The sequence below is a fragment of the Triticum aestivum genome, chromosome 6B (genome assembly GCF_018294505.1).
Source record: "Triticum aestivum cultivar Chinese Spring chromosome 6B, IWGSC CS RefSeq v2.1, whole genome shotgun sequence".
NCBI lineage: Eukaryota > Viridiplantae > Streptophyta > Magnoliopsida > Poales > Poaceae > Triticum > Triticum aestivum.
The window spans coordinates 462,728,901-462,753,915 of record NC_057810.1 but is presented as its reverse complement, the minus strand read 5'-3'; the positions used below and the strand labels follow the sequence as shown (position 1 = coordinate 462,753,915).

Sequence of the window (25,015 nt, the reverse complement as noted above, 5' to 3'; positions counted from 1 at the left end):
CCGGTTCACCGGAGTCCTGCTAGCCCAGTGCTACAGCCTGGATTCACTCGCTGATGACCGACACGTTCGATGCTGGGTCATGGATGCCTGTCCCTGTAAGTTTGTGCCACTTTGGGTTTACGACTAGCCATGTCAGCCCGGGCTCCTTATCATATGGATGCTAGCGAAACTATCATATACGTGTGCCAAAAGGCGCAAACGGTCCCGGGCAAAGGTAAGGCGACACCCGTGGGAATACCGTGCGTGAGGCCGCAAAGTGATATGAGGTGTTACATGCTAGATCGATGTGGCATTGAGTCGGGGTCCTGACAAAGGGTAACTCGCCACCATGAAAGCGGCCGTGCGGCACTGCCGCCGGGGTGCGTGTATGGTTGGATGACCGGCTTTCGTATGACTGTACTGCATGAACGTGCACGTGTCTGCGGATAAGGGCATGCCCAACGGGTAGCCCCAGTACGGGTGTCCCGCATGCCAACTAGGTTCGAATGCCACAATGGCATTAAAGTGGTAGCTTGCAGACCACAGGTGATTCATGCAGAGGAGCCAACTTCCTCGAACGAAAAAGCAAGGAAAGATAGAAAAGTAGGAGAGAGCACAAGAGAGAGAGAGTGCGTGATGTAGAAGAGATGCGTCAGCCCATGCTTGAGAAGAGATAGGGTGTGGGGCTCAGCCCTGGTGGCCTCACAGTTTTGCATTGGGAGATTAAAATGGAACCGATAGCCTCAACCTACTCGGTCTATGTGGCAAGCATGGGGCAGCGCCATACGGGTGCTACCGAGCACCATACGGGTGCTACCGTTGTTCATGCCCTAAATACGTGCTCGTTTTAGGGCTCCTGACACATGCAGTCACGAAGTTTATACTGACTGGTTCCCTTGGTAATCTTCCCCACGCAGTAGTACTATACTAGTAGTTGTGTTAGGCCAGGAGAGGACAGTGGAACAGCCACGCGAAATGCTTGATTGAGCGCGATGTGTATCCGCATCGCACCAGCCAACAGTGGTGGAATGGAAGAAGATCGGTCCATTACTGTTAGGCGGTACGCATCGATCACCACCATGTATTTCCAAACGAAAAGCTGCCGCTAACCTGACGCAGCCACACCACTCTGATCCAAAGCATGGCATTCGCCCTATCAGACAAACTGTCAGGGTATAATTAGGTGGCGTATCAGTACCACTTTATCACGCCCCGTGCGTAGGGGGCTGCAAGTGGAAAGGATTGGACCGAATCGGGGCGTACACGCTCGTAGCAGGGGTTTATTCCTTCACTGCACTTTTGTTACGTACTACACGAGGAGAGGACGCCCAATCATAAACCATAATGTCAATCATAATGTGCACTTGCACCTACTATCATGACAACTCAACTAATCTTCCTTCCCTCTCCCTCTCCCTCCATTGCGCGGCCCATCTTTATCCCCTCTTCCTCTTCCCAGAACAATGCATATCGTTCTCCACGGGTACAAGCGTACTATACTAGCGGTACCGCTTGGTCCTCAAAATGCAGAATATACGTGGTACCAAAACTCGCGATACACTCCTGCGAGGGCGGTGACGAAGTATCACACATCACCAGGGACCTATTTGCACACGAAACTACCCACGCAGAGCTACTCTCTGCCTCGGCGCACTCGCACACTCTTTTCCCTCCTGCCTCCCTCCCTTTCCCAGATCCGACCAACTCCCCTCCCCACCGTCGGCTCGCCCTCCCCCCCCATTCCCCGAACCCGCCGGGAACCCCAACCCAACCGCTGCCATTCTCCGTATTCTCCGGCGGAGGAGGAGGCAACGGTGCTGGCGGAAATGGAGGCGGCGCTGGAGGCGGCGCGCTCCAAGGACACCAAGGAGCGCCTGGCTGGGGTGGAGCGGCTGCACGAGGCCCTGGAGGCCGCGGCGCGCCGCGGGCTCACCGCGGCCGAGGTCACGGCGCTCGTCGACACCTGCATGGATCTCACCAGGGACGCCAACTTCCGGGTCGCGCAGGGCGGCCTGCACGCGCTCTCCGCCGCCGCCGTGCTCGCCGGCGACCACTTCAAGATCCACCTCAACGCCCTCGTGCCCGCCGCCGTCGAGCGACTCGGCGATGGCAAGCAGCCGGTCCGTGACGCATCCCGCCAGCTCCTCGTCACGCTCATGGAGGTCAGCCGTCAGCCTCTGCATTGTTGCCTTTTGCAATCGATATCGTCTGTGCTCCTCCGAGTTGGGTTCTCGGGGGAATGTAGGTGGGTTCCATGCTTCCTGGGTGGTTGCAATGGAATGTAGTTCAAGCAGAGGATCTCATGTTCAGCTTATCCATGTGTGTGTTCAAGTGGATGACATAGGGTGGAACTATTTCTGTTTTAGACTCCAATGGAATACCAAGCTTATAAGGCTACTACCTTGCTGAATTAGCAGCGCGTATTACTGTGGGTGATCCTGTTTTCTTATGCCAGTGTATCGAAGCAGAACTAAGAATATGTTTCATCCGTGGGTATTCTCTCGGTGCGCCTTCCGGATTACTGCAATGTTGGTCTTCCCTCTGCTTTCCTATCCTTGCAAGACTTCACATTTAGGTTTCTGCTACAGGGACCAGGAGTATCCGCTCCTGTCTCAAAAACAGCATTTCAACCGAATTCTAAACATAGCTAAGTGAATTAGGTTATAATTTATCTTCTCTAGTGAAACAAACACGCCTTACCTTACCTGAGCCGAGTGCTGGAATATTTTGACTAAATGAAGGTACCAGTTTGGACTTGCCGATAGCACTCTTTATTTAATTAATGCTTACTCTACACCACTGGATAGAGATGGAGATTTGGAGTATAGTATCTGTATCTAGACCCGAGCAGTTAGTGTATTTTGCTTTCAGTGGTAAAATATCTGCAATTTTTGTCCTTTAGGTGCTTCGACGTCTTTGTTTTAGGTGCTAATATGGACTTTAGCCAAGCAGAGGTAGCAAATCTAACCAATAATTCCCCTTTTCTTGCATGTGGCAGCTTCTTTTGGTGCAGTTATACATGTGAAGTTGCGGATTTCACTGACATGATTTTGTATTTGGATTCAAATACACATTTCGTATATCAACTATTCAACTGTCGTCCACAGCTTATTTTCGTCCATAAACTACGAAAATGACCAAATTGGTTCCTGAACTATGTGATGTGGCTCATTTCTGTAGTCTTGCCCATGTGACAGTACACGTGGCATGCCGACTCTGTGTGAGGGACTGAGAGAGGCATGAGGATATTCTGCACACATGGAAACCCCAAAATGCCCAAGGAAATTGGATTTTGTTACTGATTTATAGTCCAATAAGTGACAAATTTCTATGCGAGAAGGTACAGCAACCATGCTAGAGCTATAACACAGGGAGAAGTGTTACAATGCAGTCCTTCTCTCAAGTTTTAGCTCAAAGGAGGAGGGTACTTCGGGCTATCGCATGTAAACATGTTCTCGTCCTTTTCCTGTCTAGTCAGCGTCCCATGTGTACTGCCACATTGGCAAGAAGACGAGAATGAACTGTGAGGCCACAAAAATCCTATTTAAAGGACAAGGACGAGAAAAAGGCTGACGGACAAAGGCATGGTGGACTAGCATGACATGAGAAACACGAAACAGCAACGGATTTGGTGTACAGCGGAAAACATAGAGAGCTAGAAGCTAAGAAGAGCATGCAACACCGAAGAAAGGTGCATGTATGAGACGAAGTCGATGAAACAACAACCGTCGAGAATCACCGGACAGCGACTTTGGATTTTATTTATTTATTTTTGACGAGGAGCGAACTAGCGGAGATGTAGCACACAGCACCCAACACTCCAGCGGGTAGACAGACTGCGCAGTGCCCGAGAGCAAGCAGCAGCATGTAGCATCAGTAGTAGGCAAGCAGCGCACTAGCAGCAAGTCCAGCGAGAGCCACGCGTGAGACCAAGTTGCATGCCCAAGCACTAGAAGGCTGGACCAAGTAGTAGCAGCAGCAGGCCAACATAGCAGTAGCCAGCTAACACAGCCGCGCATGGTTGCCTTGCAGGAGGAGAATGGAGAAGACCTAATACTAATACTCCTTAACATGAACCACGATGGGTAGTTAAGGGATCAACTTGGTCACTCTAAAAGTTAGGCACGAAAATGAGGTGCGTCAGCGTGTGTGATAATTCAGGGATGAAACTGAGTATTCACTCTTATAATTCTGAACACTAGCTATGGGCTTATCCAGCACTTTGCAAGACTCTAGTTCTTTTTGCCACTTCAAAGTTGAAACATGATGTTTCCCCTCATTATGGCATTAAAATTCCCATCTGCGCTTTAAATAAAAACTTATCAGTGCTGTGAGCTTCGATATATCATTATCATTCCTATGCTGTATACTCTTGTTTACATTGAAAATTGTCCTTTTGAATTGCACCGAAATTACTAATTTGTCACATAAATGATCATCTATCTAGATGTGGAACTATTTTTACCCCATGGCTTTCTCACGGGGTATAGTGAATTGATTCTCTCTCCAATGTCAGGTTTCTTCTCCAACAATCATTGTTGAAAGAGCTGGAAGTTATGCTTGGACTCACAAGAACTGGAGGGTGCGAGAAGAGTTTGTGCGCACCCTTGCAACGGCAGTTGGGCTTTTTGCTTCTACAGAGCTCCTTCTACAGCGAGTGTTTCTTTCACCTGTATGCCAGGATGTTTTTTTCTCCTTATTGGATACGGAATATCTAGTTTCCCCTTAATTTTCTTGCGTAACTGGCAATGCTAACTGCTAATCTTGTTTCAACTACACAGGTCCTGCAATTGTTGAATGATTTGAATCAAAGTGTTAGAGAGGCTGCAATCTCTTGTATTCAGGTGGTCCATCACAAGCCCGCCCTTTTTGATGCTTTTCAGTTACTTATGCATTTTTTCTTCAAATCGTACTCCCTCTTTGGCTATTGGTTAGAACTTTTCACTTCTTTTTTTGTTTTCTCTCATGTCTACACTATTTTTGCTGTCCCATCGCCTGTATGATGCTAACTAGATTGTACAGTTCGGTGACTTGCTTCTTGTACCAAGCTAATTGACTTAAGAAACACAAATTATATGTTTGGATGTTCTCTGGCTGCGTTCCGTTTCTCGTGCTCAGTCTCTTGCATTTCCCATATTCTGCATTTTACCGATATACTTTGTTGAACTACTTTAGGGCTTTAGGCAAGAAGGCACCATTACTTACTATATGGCTACTAACGACATACCGAAGTTATTTTAGATCTGGTACCAACTACCAACCATATTTCTGTTGAAAACAAGGCAACGTTAACTATTGTGGTCATGCAATTTACCTATATTCAAATGCAAACGCTCAATTTTTTTCTTCTGATCTGCCTGACTACCCATGATGCTCTTCATATACATTTAACTGAAGTACTTCACCCGTAATCTATAATTTACATTCTACCTATTCACTACAGGAGATGTACAAAAATATGGGATCTCAGTTCCATGAAGAGTTGCAGCGCCATAATCTGCCTTCTTATATGGTAATGAACTAATGCATGTGGTCCTTTACTACTTAACCACTGTGATCTCTCCATTGTTATCCGTTTATTTTGTTGTGATTGTTGAATTCTCCATGGTTATCCAAATTTAACGTTGGCTGTGCTGACATAACATCGTGATTATCAGTCTTTTGCCTCATTTGGTGTTTTCAGCTAAAGGAAATAAATTCAAGATTGGATAAAATAGAACCAAAGGTTCCCTCATCTGATGGTGCTAGAACGCAATATAAGGCCATGGAAAGATCTGTTAGTGCTCATCCCAAAAGAGGTAGTCCAAGGAAAAAAAACACATCAAGGGAAAGCACATTATTTGGAGGCAAGTTTTACTTTGTCATACTGGACAATTCCATTTAATTTGATTACTATCTTTGATATGCCAAAAAGTGTTAACAAAAACTTCAAGTAATTGCTTCATCTTTTATGTGCATCTATTATTCTGTTCCTTTTATATGGTTTGCATAAAGAACAATGATATTTGCTGCTATTACTGAGTGTAGTTAATTGCATGGTCAAACGATTTGGATTTTGGAAAGATGTATGCCTAGAACTAGAAGAGTCACTAGAGCAAACTGAAATGGCCAATCTACTACTGCTTCTGGTTAGACATGTGGCACTCCTTTTGTATTCATGTACGGATAATGATATTAAAAGGCATTTAGCTGGTTCATGACTTCAAAATTCGGACGGACAGCAGTGGTAAATTCCACATGTGGATTCAGTGACATAGTTGAACTGGACATCACATGTGGATTCAGTGACAAATAACATGATCATTTATTTTGTTACCGAAAAAATTAAGCAAACAAAGCTCAGTAGTAAAAAGTTGTTGTGGCAATCTGGATGTATGCTAAGTTACTGTTCTAAAGTTCGTGGCAGAACACACATTCACCATATTGATGATGTCTTGTGGAATTTCGTGTTATTTTTCAGGTGACACAGATATTACCGAAAAACCGGTGGAACCCATAAGAGTTCATTCAGAGAAAGAATTATTTAGAGAGATTGAGAAGATTGCATCTGCCCTTAATCCAGAAAAGGACTGGTCTATACGTATTGCTGCAATGCAAAGGATCGAAGCCTTGGTATATGGAGGTTGATCTTTGTCTCCCATGTCCTATTTTCATATCTAAGTTTTTGTTTTGTCATTAAATTACTTCCTTCAGAAAATGCGCTGTTCTCAAAGTTCTTGTTATATGCCAAAGCTGAACTGGGGAAATTCAGAGGTAGTTAATCTTTTTTTCTAAACCCAAGGAAAAAAAATAGACCATCCATATCCTTCAAAAGATAAGCAGGATGCAGCCAACTTAGCCAGGTTTGGATGCTGGAAACCAGACTATCCATGAGACACTCTTGGGTAGCATCCAGTTCTGTCATAGCAGAACTGTTGCAACTTAGTAACTTATACAAGTGCTTTTTGAGTCTTCAACATCAATATGACATTAATGGGCATGATGCTTATCACTTACTGGAAAGAGGGGAGCGAACTGTTAATCATATAAGCTTTATAGAAGTCACTCGAGTTGGACATGCTAAGCCATGGAAATTAATAGATCAGGGCAGTAAAGCAAAACTGTTTCACATTTATTAACATTATATTAAGCTATATTTAATTCATAGTATTGACTGGTCAAGTATAATGTTACACATTCCCTATTATCTAGTCCTCTCTTGCTAACACGATTTTGCGTGTTTTACTTGAAATTTTTGTACCAGGCGCAATTGATTATCCATCATTTTTCATGCTCTTGAAGCAGCTAGTTCATCCATTGTCCTCTCAGCTAGCTGATCGACGGTCTAGCATTGTAAAGCAGGTATTCTTTCTTGCCTGTTGATCTTTATTGACAACTGAATGTCTGAATGCTGATATTATTGTTGCAAATTGCAACAGTAACACCCATCTTCCCCAAATTATCAGATCTATATATCTACCTACCTATCTATCTATGTGTGCGTGCGTGTATGGTCATACTATTTCGACCATTCGATATGCCTTGAGATATGTGCAAGTTATCTCACCCCATGTGAGTAAATGTGGGGTGAGAGACTGTGAACATATCTCAAGGCACATTGGATATGTGATATAGTATGAGTGCTCACTCACACAAGCGCAAAATCCACTCCAGAAAAACAATTTGCCTTAAAAATTGCATCACATGTCTAAGAACTTGAGAGGTTGGGTGCAACTGGGTACAAGAACAAATCGGGTAGAGGAGACTCATCGTATTTGTGTTTAACCTCGCTGACACCTCAATAGTGGGCAACATCCCTGTGGAGGGCGACACTGTGGTGGCCCTGCCCTGCTGCTCCACCATGGTGCTGCTTCTGTAGCGCCATGGTCTTTTAGTGATTGGTTGCAACCGCTGTGGTAGGTCAAGGTGTATACTGAAGTGGGTCTGTCGTTTGAAACTACGAAGGCACATGGAAGGGTGACTGGATGGGCTCAGGTGAATCGAGGAGAGGTAAGTGTTTAAAATAGATAAGAGAAGGAAGAGAAAAAGAGCAAATCATTGCAGAGTGTGACTGAGTCATGCCACAGTTGCACCGAATTGCACAGCAGGTGGATTTTTCACCTCTCTAGCTGTAAATGAGCGTTTGTCCAGTCCTTTTACCCAGTTGCACCCACCTTTTGTAGACCTGTGGTGCAATATATTCATAAAATATAGATAGTTGATAATGATAGGTCATATCAAGGTTTACGAGTGTCGTCAGGGCACCGCTCATGAACTAGCCGCGCGATTAATCAAGATTTTTGGTTGGAAGGCAAGTACCAACTCATAGACTAGTCTCGGCGACTAGTCTTGACTAGTCAGTCCACTCATAGTCCTTGGGTCATATTGAGTCAAGCAAAATCACTATGACACAATTAGAACTAACCATTCCAATTTTCGTAGTCAGTGAGAGCTGCTATATATAAGTCTACAACGTAAGTAAGTGCAAGTGTTTCATAGAGCACGAGACAGACTCACCAGTTTTCTCCCTAGATTTTAACATGGATCCATAGAGGTTTAGACTCATCTACTACACAGGGACTATAATCATTACCTTGATGCCCTCGCACAATAAGAGCAGTCTGTTCTAGCTTGTTATTAAGGTTCCTTTGCCTAAAACTAAAAGTTTAGAGCATCTCCACTCGCCCCCCAACAGCCCTGCCACCCCAGGCCCCTTTTCTATCGCCGGCTCGAAAAAATTGATCCGGTCGCCCCCCAGGAGCCCAAATTTCGCCGGTTAGGGCCGAAATTGGCGCCGGCGGCCCAGGCTGAACCCAGAGCGCTAGGGGGCGCCGGGGGAAACGAATTTGGCGCGAAAACAAAATCATACCGTGCGGACCCGCCGAGTCAGTGACCGAGAACCTTCATTGTCCTCATCGCCTCGGTTCCCGCGGGAATCAATGCCAAGGCTGCCGTCGGTCAGCCTTCCATTGATTCACGGGCGACACAGTGAAGGCGCGCCGCCGCGCGTCCCGCCCCCTCCCGCCACGAGTCCACACTGCTGCCGCCCGCTCGCCGCCCCCTCGACGCTATAAAAGCCACCCTCCCTCGTCGCTGACCGCACACTTGCCTCGCCACAACCTCTCTCGCCGCCGACGCCCCTCCTTCGTCGCCGCCGCCCCCCTCTCTCTCTCTTCGTCTCAAGGCCGCGACCGATGGCGGAGAGGTTCCCCGGCGATGGAGCGGCGGCCAACGGCTTTGGCCGCCACGAGGCCAACTACCCGGCGCCGCCCGACATGCGCGTGCCGGACTCGTGGAGGCTCAGCGCCGGTGGCGTCCCCGTGCCCCCGCCGCCCTCCGACACCGAACACCGCGCCGAGATTGCGCGTATCTGGGCGGCGCTGCCAGAGGAAGCGCAGCAGCAGCCGAGGTACGCCCCAGACAGCCACGCGCTGTGGACGGCGTACTTTCAGCACCGTCACGCCGACCAGCTCGCGTCCACGAACGGCGCGCCGGCGCCACGGGGGCGCCACAACTCCGACAGCCGCTGTCAGTGGTGGGGTCCTCGAGCACATCGAGGGCGGCAACACGCCGGCGCTGGAGTACTCGGCGCCATCTTTTTCGCGCCGGAGCGGCAACGCATGGTGGGGGCGTTGTCCTCATCCTCCGGCTCCCACTCCTCCGGCACGACGATGCCGGTCGCCGCCGTCAAGGCCGAGCCCCAGGAGACGCCGGAGCGCTGGCGCAGCCGTGGCAGCAGCCTTGTCGTAAACGAGGGCCGCCACCAACCTTCCCCTCCTCCCCGCGGCCATCTTCGCCTGGTCAGGCCGAAGGAGCCGGTGACGCGCCCGTCGTCGTCAAGTAGGAGCATGTCGACATGGCCGCCGACCTTGAAACTGGCCTCAAATGGGCGCGGGACGACTAAGTCCGGGAGGAGATGGAGCGCCAGTGCCGCGCCCTCGAGGAGATTGCCGCTCGGCGCCGTGGCCGCGAGAAGGGCGGCGTCATCGTCCTCGAGGACAGCGACGAGGAGGCGCCAGTGCCGACCAACCCCGTCCGTCACGGCGACCCAGGACAGGGCTGCAGCAAGGACGGCGGCGGCGTGCAGGACGACGACGGCGGCGGCGGCGGCGTGCAGGACGACGACGGCGGCGGCGGCGACGACGGCGGTGACTACACCGCCTTCTACAAGCTCCTCGGCATGTAGTAGGCTTGGGGCGGCGATGGCGGTGTAGTTTTAGGGCGTAGTTATATTTTTCTAAGTTTTTTAGTCATGTCTTTAATTTTGTACAAATTTCAATGAAAAATGCCTGAATTTCGTCCAAATTCGTGCATTTTCTTCCAAATCTAGCCGAATTTGTATTTGAAAAAATGTTGGGCCATCTTGGACATGCATGATACACTAGATGGAATCAACCTTTTACCTTTGAGAGTTTTAGTACGCCATTAGGGTCTGTAGAGTAGTTCCAGTTTACACCAATTTTGGGGTTACTGCTAAACATCAGTTCAGTCCGAAGTTGTTTCATTTCGTAAGATGCAGGTGTTATGGAATTCTGTTAGAACATTTTCTGGTTAAATCTGCAGTCACAGGGCAAACTTGCCTTCTTGGTGATGAAGAACTGCTGACTAGGTTGTTTTGCAGGCATGTCATCTACTTAATGTACTATCGAAGGAACTCCTCAGCGACTTTGAAGCATGTGCTGAAATATTTATTCCGGTAATTCTAGAAGCTGTTTCTGTGTTATGCAACTCTTGTCTGGTACTAATAGGGCTAACATATTAATGAAATTCTCAGGCACTTTTTAAGCTTGTTGTCATAACTGTGCTCGTGATTGCCGAATCTTCAGACAACTGTGTAAAAACTGTGAGGTTCCTGCCTTCACTTGTACTGAGCCATGGTACTTCCTTTCATTACTTTTCTGACATGCAATATCTTGCAGATCCTGCGGAACTGCAAGGTTTCACGTATTGTTCCACTTATAGCCGACACATCAAAAAATGACCGCAGTGCAATCCTCCGTGCCAGGTACTTGTGCTTTGCATTGTCTCAACACGCGTGGAGTCTTAGAGATTATAGGTACTTATACATTTTCTCCTATGGCAGGTGTTGTGAGTATGCACTTCTAATATTGGAATATTGGGCCGATGCTCCAGAAATACAACGCTCAGCTGATTTATACGAAGATCTAATAAAGTGCTGTGTGGCAGATGCAATGAGCGAGGTAGGACTAACATCTATGTTTCCCGGCTTAATAACATTACTTAAATATTTTTATGCATTGAAACCCAAAACTTGTCTGAATTTGTGTTATTTCTTGTATGTAATGCCATATTGCAAATACAGGTTCGTGCAACTGCAAGAAGTTGCTATAGGATGTTCATAAAGACATGGCCTGAGCGTTCACGTCGGCTTTTTATGTCATTTGATCCTGCAATACAGAGGGTATGTGGATTTATTCTCTGCATGCCTTTTCAGATCACTATATATAAAGTATCAAATCTATAATAGAAAAAATGAGGTTGAACAAGCTGATTTTATATTCATCATTGTGATGTACTCATTTGTGCACTGTTGCCAACTAAACAAAGAGGAGAAGAGGCAATGGCTCTAAATAGAAAGAGAAGACACATAAAACTATCATCCAGCTAAGGGCATTATTTAGATTGTTCTATGAATCTCATGGAAGCGGTTTTTTTATTGGGTTGTGTAATATCTTACACTTTGTTCTATGAATCTCATAGAAGTAGAGTTTTGTGTAATATCTTACACTGGTTTATTTTATATCTGAAACTCCAAAAAATGTTAAACAGTAGTATATATAGCATCTGATGCCTGGTGTTTTACTTTTCAGTCATAATTCTAGTATTCTACACTTGGCTATAACAGCCAAGAATTGTTTGAAATTTCCGGAAAGCAGTGCAAAACTGCAAACGAAGTATCTACCCTGATTAGCTCAAGTCCAGGAGATAAGTTAGCAGTGCTAAGACTCAACCTTACAGCTTAATATTTTTTCTGAAAACTGTTTTTTATATAAAAAGATCAAATAATGCATGAAAATTTGTATTTTGTGACGACTTGGAATCACGGACGCAGGTTGTACTAATTAGAGATGGCCTGATTCGAGCCTGAGACTGGTGGTACCCTTGTCTCCCTGGAATTGTTGTGGGTCAGGGAAAGGAGAGGCGCGGCGTAAATTCCTGTTTTGCCTCTGCCTAGCACCTATCTCGCCTAAGAGCGTGCCTAGTCATGCTTACGCGCACACCTAGCACGGTTAAGCGCTACTCCCTCCGTCCTTGAAAGAGTGTACTTCCGACTTTATTGAAGGGTCAGACTATCTCAAAGTTTGACCAAGCTTGTGCAAAAATATATCAATGCTTGTGAAACCAAATAGGTATATAAACAAACAACAAACAAACAAACAAACAAAGCCTTTAGTCCCAAACAAGTTGGGGTAGGCTAGAGGTGAAACCCATAAGATCTCGCAGCCAACTCATGGCTCTGGCACATGGATAGCAAGCTTCCACGCACCCCTGTCCATAGCTAGCTCTTTGGTGATACTCCAATCCTTCAGGTCTCTCTTAATGGACTCCTCCCATGTCAAATTCGGTCAATCCCGCCCTCTCTTGACATTCTCCGCACGCTTTAGCCGTCCGCTATGCACTGGAGCTTCTGGAGGCCTGCGCTGAATATGCCCAAACCATCTCAGACGATGTTGGACAAGCTTCTCCTCAATTGGTGCTACCCCAACCCTATCTCGTATATCATCATTCCGGACTCGATCCTTCCTCGTGTGGCCACACATCCATCTCAACATACGCATCTCCGCCACACCTAACTGTTGAACATGTCGCCTTATAGTCGGCCAACACTCCGCGCCATACAACATTGCGGGTCGAACCGCCGTCCTGTAGAACTTGCCTTTTAGCTTTTGTGGCACTCTCTTGTCACAGAGAATGCCAGAAGCTTGGCGCCACTTCATCCATCCGGCTTTGATTCGATGGTTCACATCTTCATCAATGCCCCCATCCTCCTGCAACATTGACCCCAAATACCGAAAGGTGTCCTTCCGAGGAACCACCTGGCCATCAAGGCTAACCTCCTCCTCACACCTAGTAGTACTGAAACCGCACATCATGTACTCGGTTTTAGTTCTACTAAGCCTAAACCCTTTCGATTCCAAGGTTTGTCTCCATAACTCTTAACTTCCTATTTACCCCCGTCCGACTATCGTCAACTAGCACCACATCATCCGCAAAGAGCATACACCATGGGATATCTCCTTGTATATCCCTTGTGACCTCATCCATCACCAATGCAAAAAGATAAGGGCTCAAAGCTGACCCCTGGTGCAGTCCTATCTTAATCGGGAAGTCATCGGTGTCGACATCACTTGTTCGAACACTTGTCACAACATTATCGTACATGTCCTTGATGAGGGTAATGTACTTTGCCGGGACTTTGTGTTTCTCCAAGGCCCACCACATGACATTCCGCGGTATCTTATCATAGGCCTTCTCCAAGTCAATGAACACCATATGCAAGTCCTTATTTTGCTCCCTATATCTCTCCATAAGTTGTCGTACCAAGAAAATGGCTTCCATGGTCGACCTCCCAGGCATGAAACAAAATTGATTTTTGGTCACGCTTGTCATTCTTCTTAAGCGGTGCTCAATGACTCTCTCCCATAGCTTCATTGTATGGCTCATCAGCTTAATTCCACGGTAATTAGTACAACTCTGAACATCCCCCTTGTTCTTGAAGATTGGTACTAATATACTCCGTCTCCATTCTTCTGGCATCTTGTTTGCTCGAAAAATGAGGTTGAAAAGCTTGGTTAGCCATACTATCGCTATGTCCCCGAGACCTTTCCACACCTCAATGGGGATACAATCAGGGCCCATCGCGTTGCCTCCTTTCATCCTTTTTAAAGCCTCCTTCACCTCAGACTCCTGGATTCGCCGCACAAAACACATGCTGGTCTCATCAAAGGAGTCGTCCAATTCAATGGTAGAACTCTCATTCTCCCCATTGAACAGCTTGTTGAAGTACTCCCGCCATCTATGCTTAATCTCCTCGTCCTTCACCAAGAGTTGGCCTGCTCCGTCCTTGATGCATTTGACTTGGCCAATATCCCTCGTCTTCCTCTCTCGGATCTTAGCCATCTTATAGATGTCCCTTTCACCTTCCTTCGTGCCTAACCGTTGGTAGAGGTCCTCAAATGCCTGACCCCTTGCTTCACCAACAGCTTGCTTTGCGGCCTTCTTCGCCATCTTGTACTTCTCTATGTTGTCTGCACTCCTATCCAGGTATAGGCGTCTGAAGCAATCTTTCTTCTCTTTAATCGCCTTCTGGACATCATCATTCCACCACCAGGTATCTTTATCTTCGCTTCTCCTTCCCCTGGACACTCCAAACTCCTCCGAGGCCACCTTACGAATGCAAGTCGCCATCTTCATCCACACATTGTCCGCATCCCCTCCTTCCTCCCAAGGGCCCTCCTTAATGACCCTCTCCTTGAACACCTGAGCTACCTCCCCCTTGAGCTTCCACCACTTCGTTCTAGCGACTTTGGCACGCTTATCCCGCTGGACACGAATCCGAAAACGGAAGTCAGCAACCACCAGCTTATGCTGGGGCACAACACTCTCTCCAGGTATCACCTTACAGTCTAGGCACGAACGCCTATCTTCTCTTCTCAAGAGGATGAAATCAATCTGGCTAGAGTGTTGGCCACTACTAAAAGTCACCAGATGTGATTCTCTCTTTCTAAAGAGGGTGTTAGCTACAATCATGTTGTAGGCTAGAGCAAAGCTTAAGACATCTTCTCCTTCTTGATTCCTGATGCCATAGCCATAGCCAAAGCCCCCATGCGCCCCTTCAAAACCTGTGTTAGATGTACCCACGTGGCCATTGAGGTCTCCTCCTATGAAGAGCTTCTCACCAATCGGTACACTCCTAACCATGTCTTCCAAGCCTTCCCAGAACTCCCTCTTGGTGTTCTCATTGTGGCCTACTTGCGGGGCATACGCGCTGATAACATTGAGAACCAAGTCCTCAACTACCAGCTTGACCAGGATAATCCGTTCCTCACGTCTCTTGACATCTACCACTCCATACTTGAGGCTCTTGTTGATCAAGATGCCTACGCCATTTCTGTTTGCAGCCGTCCCCGTGTACCACAGCTTGAAGCCGGTATCCTCCACCTCCTTCGCCTTCTGTCCTCTCCATTTGGTTTCTTGGACGCAAAGGATATCAACACCTCTCCTCACCGCTGCATCAACTAGCTCCCGAAGCTTCCCTGTCAGAGAACCTACGTTCCAGCTACCTAAGCGAATCCTCCTAGGCTCGGCTAGCTTCCTTACCCTTCGCACTCGTCGAGTCAAATGCGAAGACCCTTGCTCATTTTCCACTACATCCGGGCGCCGATGTAGCGCGCCACTAAGGATGCGACGACCCGATCCTCGCTCACCAAATAGGTATATGATGAAAATATATTTTATCATGAATCTAATGCTACTAATTTGATGGCATAATGTTGGTCTATTATTGTATAAATACGGTCAAACATAAAAAAGTTTGACTTTCCAACAAAGTTGGAAGTACACTCTTTCAAGGACGGAGGAAGTAGTGGTGAATCACTTGTTTAATTCAATACTAAGGTTCTACATAGGGTACTCATCCTCGACTAGGCGAGGCGCCCTGGCCCCTTTTCACCTTTTATCAAGCGCTTCAAACAGTTCTGAACTACTATGGCAGAAGAATAGAGTATCATTTAACAGAAATGCTGGTTGATGAGCCCACATAGCATCCATCCCTCCCATCCTCTTTCTCTTCTCCCCAACAGAAAGCTGCAGTATGTGATAACTTATAGCTTCTCACTTAGTCCACAATAAGTGAAAAATATTGAGAACTAAATGTGAGCAAAAGTGAAAAAACAGGATAACAAGCATGACTGCATCCCATATTACAGAATCAATGTAAGTCCACAACATTGAAGATGTTGTAAATTTCTCTACAAAAGCCACATGACATAAGTCCTCAATCTTGAGTCCTAAACATTAGATATTAGACTCTAGTGGCATAAAATAGGTCCACATAACACCGACATATTGAAAGGCTCAAGACAGGCTAACATTCTCATGTCTCAACTTTCATCTCCAACTCCAAGTCTCAATAGCATCATCAAACTCATCGATGGTGGTAAACATTCGTGTTGTTTGTTGTCTCCGCCATCTTGGCTAGCATTGGCTGGATCTTCACCATCATTGCTCACACCATTGCGGATATTTGAGTGTCGCTCTTGGTCCTCCTCTGTCCATCTTCTTTAATCATCAGTCTTGTTGGTGTAGGTCTCTTGTGATGCCTTTGGGTATGGGATACGTGTTAGAGTTATATTATAAGTCATGTACCCCTTTGTATTTATCCCGTTGTATAAGGGGTTTCCTGCATAGGTTCCACACCTGTACATGTATATATATCGGCCTATGGCCTCATGGGAATACAAGTTGCTTATTCCTAACATGGTATTAGAGCTAGGTCAATTTTCTAGCACGCGCAACTCGCGCTGTTGATCCACCGTCGCGACGCCTTCATCTTTGGCTGCCGCTGACTCCTCCGTGGTGGCCCGATCTGTTGGCTGCTACTGTTCTTCTCTCGTCCAACTCGTCTGCCTCCACGACGTCTCCCGTCCGTGTGGCCTCCAGATCGAGACTCGCGCCGCATCGGCCTATGGCCTCATGGGAATACAAGTTGCTTATTCCTAACAATACGGACAGTTGACGGCCCCCTTCGAGTCGTAGTAGACTAGTAGCTGTCCTAGAACGATTGCGCCTTGAAGCTCCAAAGTTGCACCAATAGCCACATCAACACCCTCCCACATAATGTCACCAGGACATCCTCCTAGGAAGCTGCAAAAGGTGAGCCCGGTGTCATGCTGCCAGAGGGTGCCACATCTTAGGGACTCCTTAAAAGCAATGTCCTCGACCAGGGGCGACCATTTCTAAGTAACCTGGCTGTTTACAAAAAATATTGGAATGTAAATGCATCGATCTCGACTGGCCTGGGTATTAGAGACCTAGGATATTGTTTCGTCTCGGCTAGCCCAATCCATTACCACCGGAGTCTGAGTCCTAGCTATCTGCATCTTGGGCTATGTAACCAAAGGGGATCAAGTTGCACAGCAATTTGGTTTGGCTGCTGCCCTAGTAACCAGGCGGCTATATGCGCTCTCCAGCTCCCCCACATGGCAATTTCTGTTATACTACTAATTTCCGGTGTGCTGAAACTATATGGATGTAGGTTGGCATCTGGAGCTTTAAGTGGTTCCAAGGGTTGATGTGCAATTGCGAGTTTCTGTTGGTTTGATCTAACACTGGGCACTTTTGCAGATTATTAATGATGAAGATGGGGGTATGCACAAGCGATATCCTTCATCGTTGCATGAGAAGGGTGCTCAACTTTCTCGTTCCTCATCTCATGCAAGTGGTACACATTTGACCGGATACAGCACTTCATCTATTGTTGCAATGGACAAGGGTGCAGCAATTTCTTCCGAATCATCTCTCCCGTCAAGCATGCTCCTGTCGCAGTCGAAGGCAACTAGCAGACATGCTGAAAGAAGCATAGAGAGTGTGCTTAGTTCAAGCAAACAAAAGGTTTCAGCCATTGAGAGTTTATTGAAAGGCGTAGGCATCTCAGGCAGGCAAAATTTCTCAGCTGTGCGCTCAACAAGCTTGGATCTTGGTATGGTTTATGCTGCTTAATGTTAATTTGTTTCATTAAGCATGGAAAGGCTCTTCTGTTGTCTGGTCAAGTCTTTACTGCTATTGCTTTCATGACTTATTTCTGTATACTTGAGAAACCTTAATTTCCTTTTCTTTTCCTCCTAGTGCAGGAGTTGATCCTCCATCCTCTCGTGATCCTCATATACCGCTTGCTGCGCCTGCTTCGGATCACCTTTCTTTGCAGAGTTCTGCATTGTTGGACTCATCCCTCCCTAGCATAAGTATCAGAAGAAATGGTGGTTCACGTTTGGTAGATGCAATGCCTCAGGTAGACACCAAAGAGCGATCGAGGTCACCATATTCGCGTAATCTATCATCTGAACCCATGTCGGATTTGTCAGTGCCTTATTTAAGAAGGTCTTCAGGGAGATCTCAAGATGATAGCATTATGGATGAGAGTAACGATACATGGCCAAGGCCTAACAGGCGATCGCCACAGATGCATACGGACAAACACTTCACTGATATGGCTTATAGGGATGCCAGTTATAGAAATTCGCAAAACAACCATGTCCCACACTTCCAAAGGCCGCTTAGGAAGCAAGTGACATCAAGGGTTTCTGTGGGTGTCAGACACAGTTTTGATGATGGCCATGTCCCATCAAATGAGATGTCTGGATATACAGATGGCCCAGCATCACTAAATGAAGCCCTCTCTGAGGGTCTTAGTCCAAGTTCAGACTGGGTAGCAAGAGTTGCAGCTTTTAATTTTGTTCAGACATTATTGCAACTAGGACAGAAAGGCATTCAAGAAATTACTCAGAACTTTGAAAAGGTCATGAAGCTATTTTTTCGTTATTTGGATGATCCTCATCACAAAGTTGCACAGGCAGCTTTCTCCACACTTGCAGATATTATTCCAGCATGCAAGAAGCCATTTGAGAGCTATGTTGAAAGAATTTTACCATATGTCTTTTCAAGACTTATTGATCCAAAGGAGTTGGTTTCTAAGCCATGTTCATCAACCTTGGAAGTTGTTGGCCGAACATATGCTGTTGACACATTGTTACCTGCAATAGTACGTTCACTGGATGAACAAAGGTCTCCGAAGGCCAAACTGGCTGTTCTTGAGTTCGCTAATAAGTCATTCAGCAAGTACAAGGTAGACTCTGAAGGTTACAGTAACAGCGGCTTTCTTAAGCTCTGGCTTTCGAAACTAGCACCTTTAATACATGAAAAGAATGCAAAGTTGAAGGAAACGTCCATTAAAGGAATCATATCAGTTTATTCTCATTTTGATTCAACAGCAGTCCTAAACTTTATTCTTAATTTGTCGATTGAAGAACAAAACCTTGTGAGGCGCTCGCTCAAGCAGTATACTCCTCGTATTGAGGTCGATCTGGTAAACTACTTGCAGAGCAAGAAAGAGCGTTCACGTCCCAAGTCTTATGAATATGAACAGATTGATTTTGGAACTTCTGAAGATGGTTATAATCCGACATCAAGGAATAGCTATCCTTTTGGAAGGGTCTCTGCTAGTTCCTTTGACAATGAATCTGGGAAGAGGATGCATGCAGTTCAAGAATCCACATATCTTACTGGTCGAACAACCTCTGATGTCCGCACTGATCATGCTAATCAATGTTTTGAGCCTTCTTCTGAAGCTGATATTTTTACAGCAAGTCGGGAATCAAAGAGCAATGCTCGCTCAGTTGTAGAAGCTGCACGCTCGTGGGCAGATTATCCTGAAAAATCAGATGCCACCATTGATGATGAAAATTCTATTGGCACCCCTCGCCTGGATTTTGTCCGTCGTGTTTCTGATGGACATAATAATGCTGCTGTTACAACTGTCGGGAAAAATATACAAGACATGAATCAATTTGTCGACCTTAGTTCTGTGAAGGTTGTCTCGCATACAACTGACGGCCCCAGCGTACCACAACTTCTTCATCGGGTACTTCTGATATATCCTTGTTTTCCACTCCGTCATCTTTGTTGGCTCCAATTGTAATTCTGATATGTGTTACCTTTTCTTTTCATTGTCCTAAATAACATCACGATTATATGGCTTTGTACCTTCTCAGATAATAAGTAATGATGGTGAAGTTTCATCCCAAGACAAGCAGGACGCATTGCAGCAGTTGCTGCAAGCATCTGCGAACAATGATAACTCTATATGGACAAAGGTCTGTAACCTTACCATTTAAATTCCCATTTTACTTTATTATTTAACGAAAAACTTATATTCTTGCCGCTTTCTTTTTGTGTGTTTACTTAGTTTAGATTCCTCTTCAGTCTTTCATTGAGTGTTCAAGTTCATTCAATCTTATGGCCTTTTTGGAGTGCTGTTTGGGAAGGAGGGAAATGCATTTCCCAAAAGAGAATGCATTATGTTCCTTTTATCTTGTCTATTTGCTCCCCCCCCCCCCCCCCCCCCTGTCTTCTTACATCTGAGTTTAATGTACTGACTCAGCATTAGCTTTTCATTAGACTAATAGGGTAGTGCTGCTATGTTTAGAAAATACCCCCTTTCTAATACTCCCCCCGTCTCAAAATTCTTGTCTTAGATATGGATGTATCTAGTCATGTTTTAGTGTTAGATACATCCGTATCTAGACAAATCTAAGACAAGATTATTTTTAATTTGTTTTAGAAAAGAGGTTGGCGCCGGCTTTAAATTAATGAAGCCCTTATAACCAACGATACAACACAACACCACAACAACAGAAAAAACGCAAAGAACAAACTACAGCGTGATACCGGGGTGCCTAGGAGCAGCAACAAAGCCCAAAAGCAAAGACAACAAGGCATTGAGGCCTTCAAACATGATCGAAGGATCGAAGCTGAGGAGGCCACCTCGTGAAGGATGCCAATCGTTGATGGAGGCTATGTCAACAACACCAACCTGTTCCAACACCGAAAGGAGCCCCCTGCTCGCGCTGGCTCGAAGGGCGCCGCACCGTCGGACATTGGAATGCTCAACTCTCTAGAGCGCAGCTGGACCCTGACGCCAAGACCCCAAAGGGAGACCTTCGAACACAACTATCTCGCCGGACCTAGTTCGTCGAAAGAGCACCACCGTCGAAGCATGGGACCGTCACACGAAGAGAAGAAACTGTCATCCATGAACTCACCTAGCGATCAGAAAAATGGAACCCTGCTCGCAAAACGGAGCCTCCAAGGAGGGAACGACACCGGGCGCCGCCACCGTCTGGTCTGGAACATGCCAGACAAGGGTTTTCACCCAGAGCCCGTGGTGGTGAGGGCCACCCATAATGACACCTCCATGGAGGGAAACGACGCACAATAGCGGTGATACCATTGGCACTGACAAAGTCAGGTGAAGCTTTCGCCCGGGACATGACCCTCACCACCAAGATCCATCTGCCATGATCGACCAAGGAGAGATGCAGACGACGACCGAAACAGAGCGGGGAAGTAATGGAGACCACACCCGCATGATGGACGCCTCCAGAGTGGGCCACCTCGCCGCCCAAACAACCAAAGGAACACATGAGCACCTGCGCTACAGCACCCGCCGGAATGATGCCTCCACGCCCACCATCCGGAGTCTCCGCTCCGGTGACCGAGGAGATCCACTCACCCACCACCACCAGGCGGTGGACCGCGGCACGCAGCTGGCTGCCCCTGTTGCCGCACTACCGCAACTTCGGCACCCACAGCTACCCAAAGTTTGCACCTTTCACCACACGAAGGAGACCCATGACTGAGATCTGAGTTGCAGGGCGCCCAAAATATCAGCCACAAGGGCCATCTATGAGAGGATGGCCATGCCTCGAATCCACCGAACCCTGCCAGATCCACCGGCGGCCGGGAACCCCATCCACGACCACCGGCCAGATCCAGCAGCGGCAAGGAACACCATCCACAACCACCGGCCCACACGCGAGGAGCCACACCAGCAGGACTCGGTGGCCGCATCTCGCACCACCCCCTGCGCCCGCTGACGGCCGTGCGACCCCAGGCGAGCCACGGTCAGCGGAGAGGAGGAGGAGGGGGGGGGGTTCAAGATCAGGAAGGGTTCGCCCATGTGCGGGAGTGCGCGTACTAGGGAGCAGGGGAGGGAAGGAGTAGGAGGGGGCGCCCCGCCGCCGCGGCGGGCCGGCCGGAGGCCGCAGACGGCGGCGGCGGGGTTTGCCTCGTGAGCCGTAGGGAGATCCACGAGACGCGACTCCGTTTCTGTTCCCTTAAACGGGGGAGAATTTCACTCCCCCGGCCTCTGCACCAACTAAGGATGCATCTAAGCCATGAATTTTGGGACGGGGGTAATACAATTCAACTAATTGATAGTTGGCTCTTGATGAGATGGTTTCTGTAGATGAAGAATGCTTCACTATTTCAACAACAGAGAAAAGTGACATTTGGTTTCTGTCTAAACAATCATTTTAATTGGCGTCCCTCAGTTATTTTTCCACAAAAAGTAGTCACCATCCATTCCTCCATCTGTTATGGTACTTCGTGTCATTTAAATATTTTATCATTCAACACATAATATTTGTATTCTAATACTAGCCCCTTCTCTAAATAGTATTTCAATCAGATTTTAACAACTGTCCTTGAGGTATTGGATGACTCTGATTCTTCTGTCAGGGAGCTTTCTCTATCGCTAGTTGCTGAGATGCTCCGCAATCAGGTCTAGTACTCACAAACCATGCATTTATGTAGAAGTAGGTAGTATTGTTGATTAACATTTTCTATTTATTTTCAGAAAGATCAAATGGAAGAATCCATAGAGATTATCCTTGAAAAGCTGGTGCAGATGACCAAAGATGTTGTGGCAAAGGTATATTTTCCTTAATTTAAGAGGTTTGGTCTTGTTTCTGCTGTGCTGATATTTTCTTAATGTTGGTGCAGATTTCAAATGAAGCAAACCAGTGCTTAAATGTCGTGTTGGCAAAATATGATCCGTTTAGATGCCTTGCTGTATGTCCAGTGCTGTAATCCTTTTACTAATGATATTACTTTAGTACTATTATCTTTGTTTATAGTTTTTTTTTGTAGCTAGCAACTTATACTACTGTATATGTTTTTTCGCTTGTACTGCAGGTTATTGTGCCCTTGCTAGTTACTGATGATGAGAAGACACTTGTCATGTGTATCAACTGTTTGACAAAGGTAGGTTAGTTTCACATTATAATTGGTCAAGAGAACAATATGATTCTCTTTTTAATTTGAAGAATCATTTGGCAAGTGCACTATTCAGAAGTTCTATTAGCTGATGGAATGGTTGATGGTTCTGGTTCATCCGGCCCATCTTGGCTTGACGACTATTGATCTGACGGCCCGTCATGGCTTGATGACTATTGATCTGATGACTGATGGTTCTGGTTCATCCGGCAATTTCTTAGATTGTAGGTTTGTAGTCAGCACTCACCAGGACCATCCTTTCTGACTATTGATCCGATAACCCTTGTGAACACCAGTATTCAGACAATTATTCCATTTAAGCACCATTGCTAGATCTGTTGGCGAGGATATATTTTGTACAGAAAGGATTTTCTGATAACTCTGTTATTAGTTTGTAGAGTCGTTCACTCATTTTTATTCTTGTTAACTATAGCAATATATCCTGAGAAACAATGATTGATTGTTGGTATTCTCCTGGTAAACATGCAGCTTGTTGGGCGGCTTTCACAAGAGGAATTGGTGGCTCAACTCCCTTCATTTTTACCAGCACTTTTTGATGCTTTCAATAACCAGAGTCCAGATATTCGCAAGGTATTTGCCTGTTCTGCTGATGAACGACCTTTTTTCGTTGGCGAGCTAGTTCCTTGACTAGGGGACCTTGAAGCTTATGTGTGTTAAGGAGTATTAGTATTAGGTCTAGGAGTCCTATTAGGATACATATATAGAAAGTCTATTCATCACCCAGGGTGCAGAATAAGTTATTCTTCACCCGAGGTAATCTTACGATCATTTCATAGATAAATTACATTTGAAATACAAAAAGTTACATTCATATTGATTCACTGCGTAAAATTTGGCATAAGAAAAAATTATAGGTCATAAGACCAGAAAAATTGCATTTTATGTACATTTTACACTATGTTTTTACATTTGTAATTTTACATAACATAAAATATTTTTTACGGCGATTATATATTTTCTTATGTTTTCTTTTTACGTTGAAATAAGACAAATTTATGAAATGTGAAATTACGGTGCATTGATGCTAAAATAGAGGGGGGTGAAGAATAACTATTCCTCACCCAGGGTGACGAATAGTCAATCCCTTGGGCCTTGCAATACAATCAAGTTGCATCTATAACAATGTGAAGAACCTAAGAGAGCAGTCTAAAAAGATGGCTTCTTGTCCCACCAGTAATATGGGCTTCTGGTAGTACCTAAAAACTAGGGATACGGGTGCTACGATTATTTTAGGCAGCATCAAAGGATCAGGGTTCTATGTGCCAACTGTAATCTCCACTTCTGTTTCTAAGAATAGATGTGGGGTGGGTGGAAGCTCTCAATCAACCTAAAGTTTAAACATGAAAAACAGTCATGCTATTTGTTATTATTTCTTACAGATTTTTCAGTGCCAGGTTGTGTGGTTTTCAGCTGTAGCGCATCTCCTCTGTTTCAAATTTCTAGTGGGTCATTTTCATTTTACTTGTTGTTAATGCACATTAACCGTGCCTGACATTTTCTATTTTCTAGACTATTTATGGCAAAATTTACATTTAGCAAACATCATTGGTGTTCCACATCTGATATCATTTACACTTACTTGCAGACTGTTGTATTCTGCTTGGTGGATATCTACATCATGCTAGGGAAAGCATTTGTACCATATCTGGAGGGGCTCAGTAGCACACAGCTGCGGCTAGTAACAATCTACGCAAATCGGATATCGCAGGCAAGGTCTGGTGCACCTATCGATGCTAACCAATGAGTAGTATCATACTTGTGTACCACATGGACATTTGTTTGGATGGGCTGGAATTATGGGTTTCATTCATTTGTGCATTTGTATAGAAACAGACAGGTGGTGCTCATGTATTTAACTCCTGGCTTTTGTGTGGTATGTGTTATTTGTCTTTTTTATTTCCCTGTCATGTGTCACATTTGACCATTCACATTGTACAAAGAGACACAGGAAAAGCTTCACGGTGCCTGTTCATCTCCCATTTCCCTGTAGGTTGTTAGAGGACAGATCTGTTGAGAGATAGTAGGTTGTGAATATTTACGGGACGGTTTAGTTCAGACTAATCTTCATATTGCCTGCCTTCCATGTGCGCGAAGCATTTGGCACTGGATCTTGAAATTGCCTGCAATTGAAGTGTATACTGGGGGCAATTGATACATTTCTTTGCTCAGATTTGTCCTGAAG

At 45.9% G+C, this 25,015-nt stretch overlaps 1 protein-coding gene across 5 annotated transcripts; it reads left to right on the top strand.

Annotated features, from left to right (window-relative positions):
* The first annotated feature begins 1,492 nt into the window (after window positions 1-1,492).
* On the top strand, window positions 1,493-24,805 carry LOC123137474 (CLIP-associated protein). Of its 5 annotated transcripts, none has more exons than XM_044557251.1 (21): window positions 1,526-2,141; window positions 4,496-4,651; window positions 4,761-4,823; window positions 5,423-5,491; window positions 5,663-5,825; window positions 6,440-6,601; window positions 7,223-7,320; window positions 10,580-10,654; window positions 10,733-10,801; window positions 10,878-10,963; window positions 11,042-11,159; window positions 11,282-11,380; window positions 17,326-17,680; window positions 17,832-19,618; window positions 19,749-19,850; window positions 22,226-22,318; window positions 22,394-22,468; window positions 22,540-22,608; window positions 22,732-22,800; window positions 23,302-23,403; window positions 24,419-24,805. In XM_044557251.1, the coding sequence occupies exons 1-21, from the start codon at window positions 1,806-1,808 to the stop codon at window positions 24,575-24,577; spliced, it is 4,305 nt and encodes a 1,434-aa protein (XP_044413186.1). In that variant the 5' UTR covers window positions 1,526-1,805; the 3' UTR covers window positions 24,578-24,805. The 5 variants fall into 5 exon arrangements, with proteins under 5 accessions (XP_044413190.1, XP_044413189.1, XP_044413188.1 ...); XM_044557250.1 differs by having other exon boundaries at window positions 1,529-2,141; window positions 22,214-22,318; XM_044557253.1 differs by lacking the exons at window positions 22,394-22,468; window positions 22,540-22,608; window positions 22,732-22,800; window positions 23,302-23,403; window positions 24,419-24,805 and having other exon boundaries at window positions 1,520-2,141; window positions 22,276-22,318.
* Window positions 24,806-25,015: the final 210 nt, after the last annotated feature.

What these genes read in the sequence shown, in the direction of transcription:
- LOC123137474 (XM_044557250.1), top strand. Translation starts at nt 1,806, where the DNA reads ATGGAGGCGGCGCTGGAGGCGGCGCGCTCCAAGGACACCAAGGAGCGC. An exon ending in CCAAAGATGTTGTGGCAAAG is followed by an intron (nt 22,469 to 22,539) that starts GTATATTTTCCT and finishes ATGTTGGTGCAG; the next exon opens with ATTTCAAATGAAGCAAACCA. An exon ending in GTATCAACTGTTTGACAAAG is followed by an intron (nt 22,801 to 23,301) that starts GTAGGTTAGTTT and finishes GTAAACATGCAG; the next exon opens with CTTGTTGGGCGGCTTTCACA.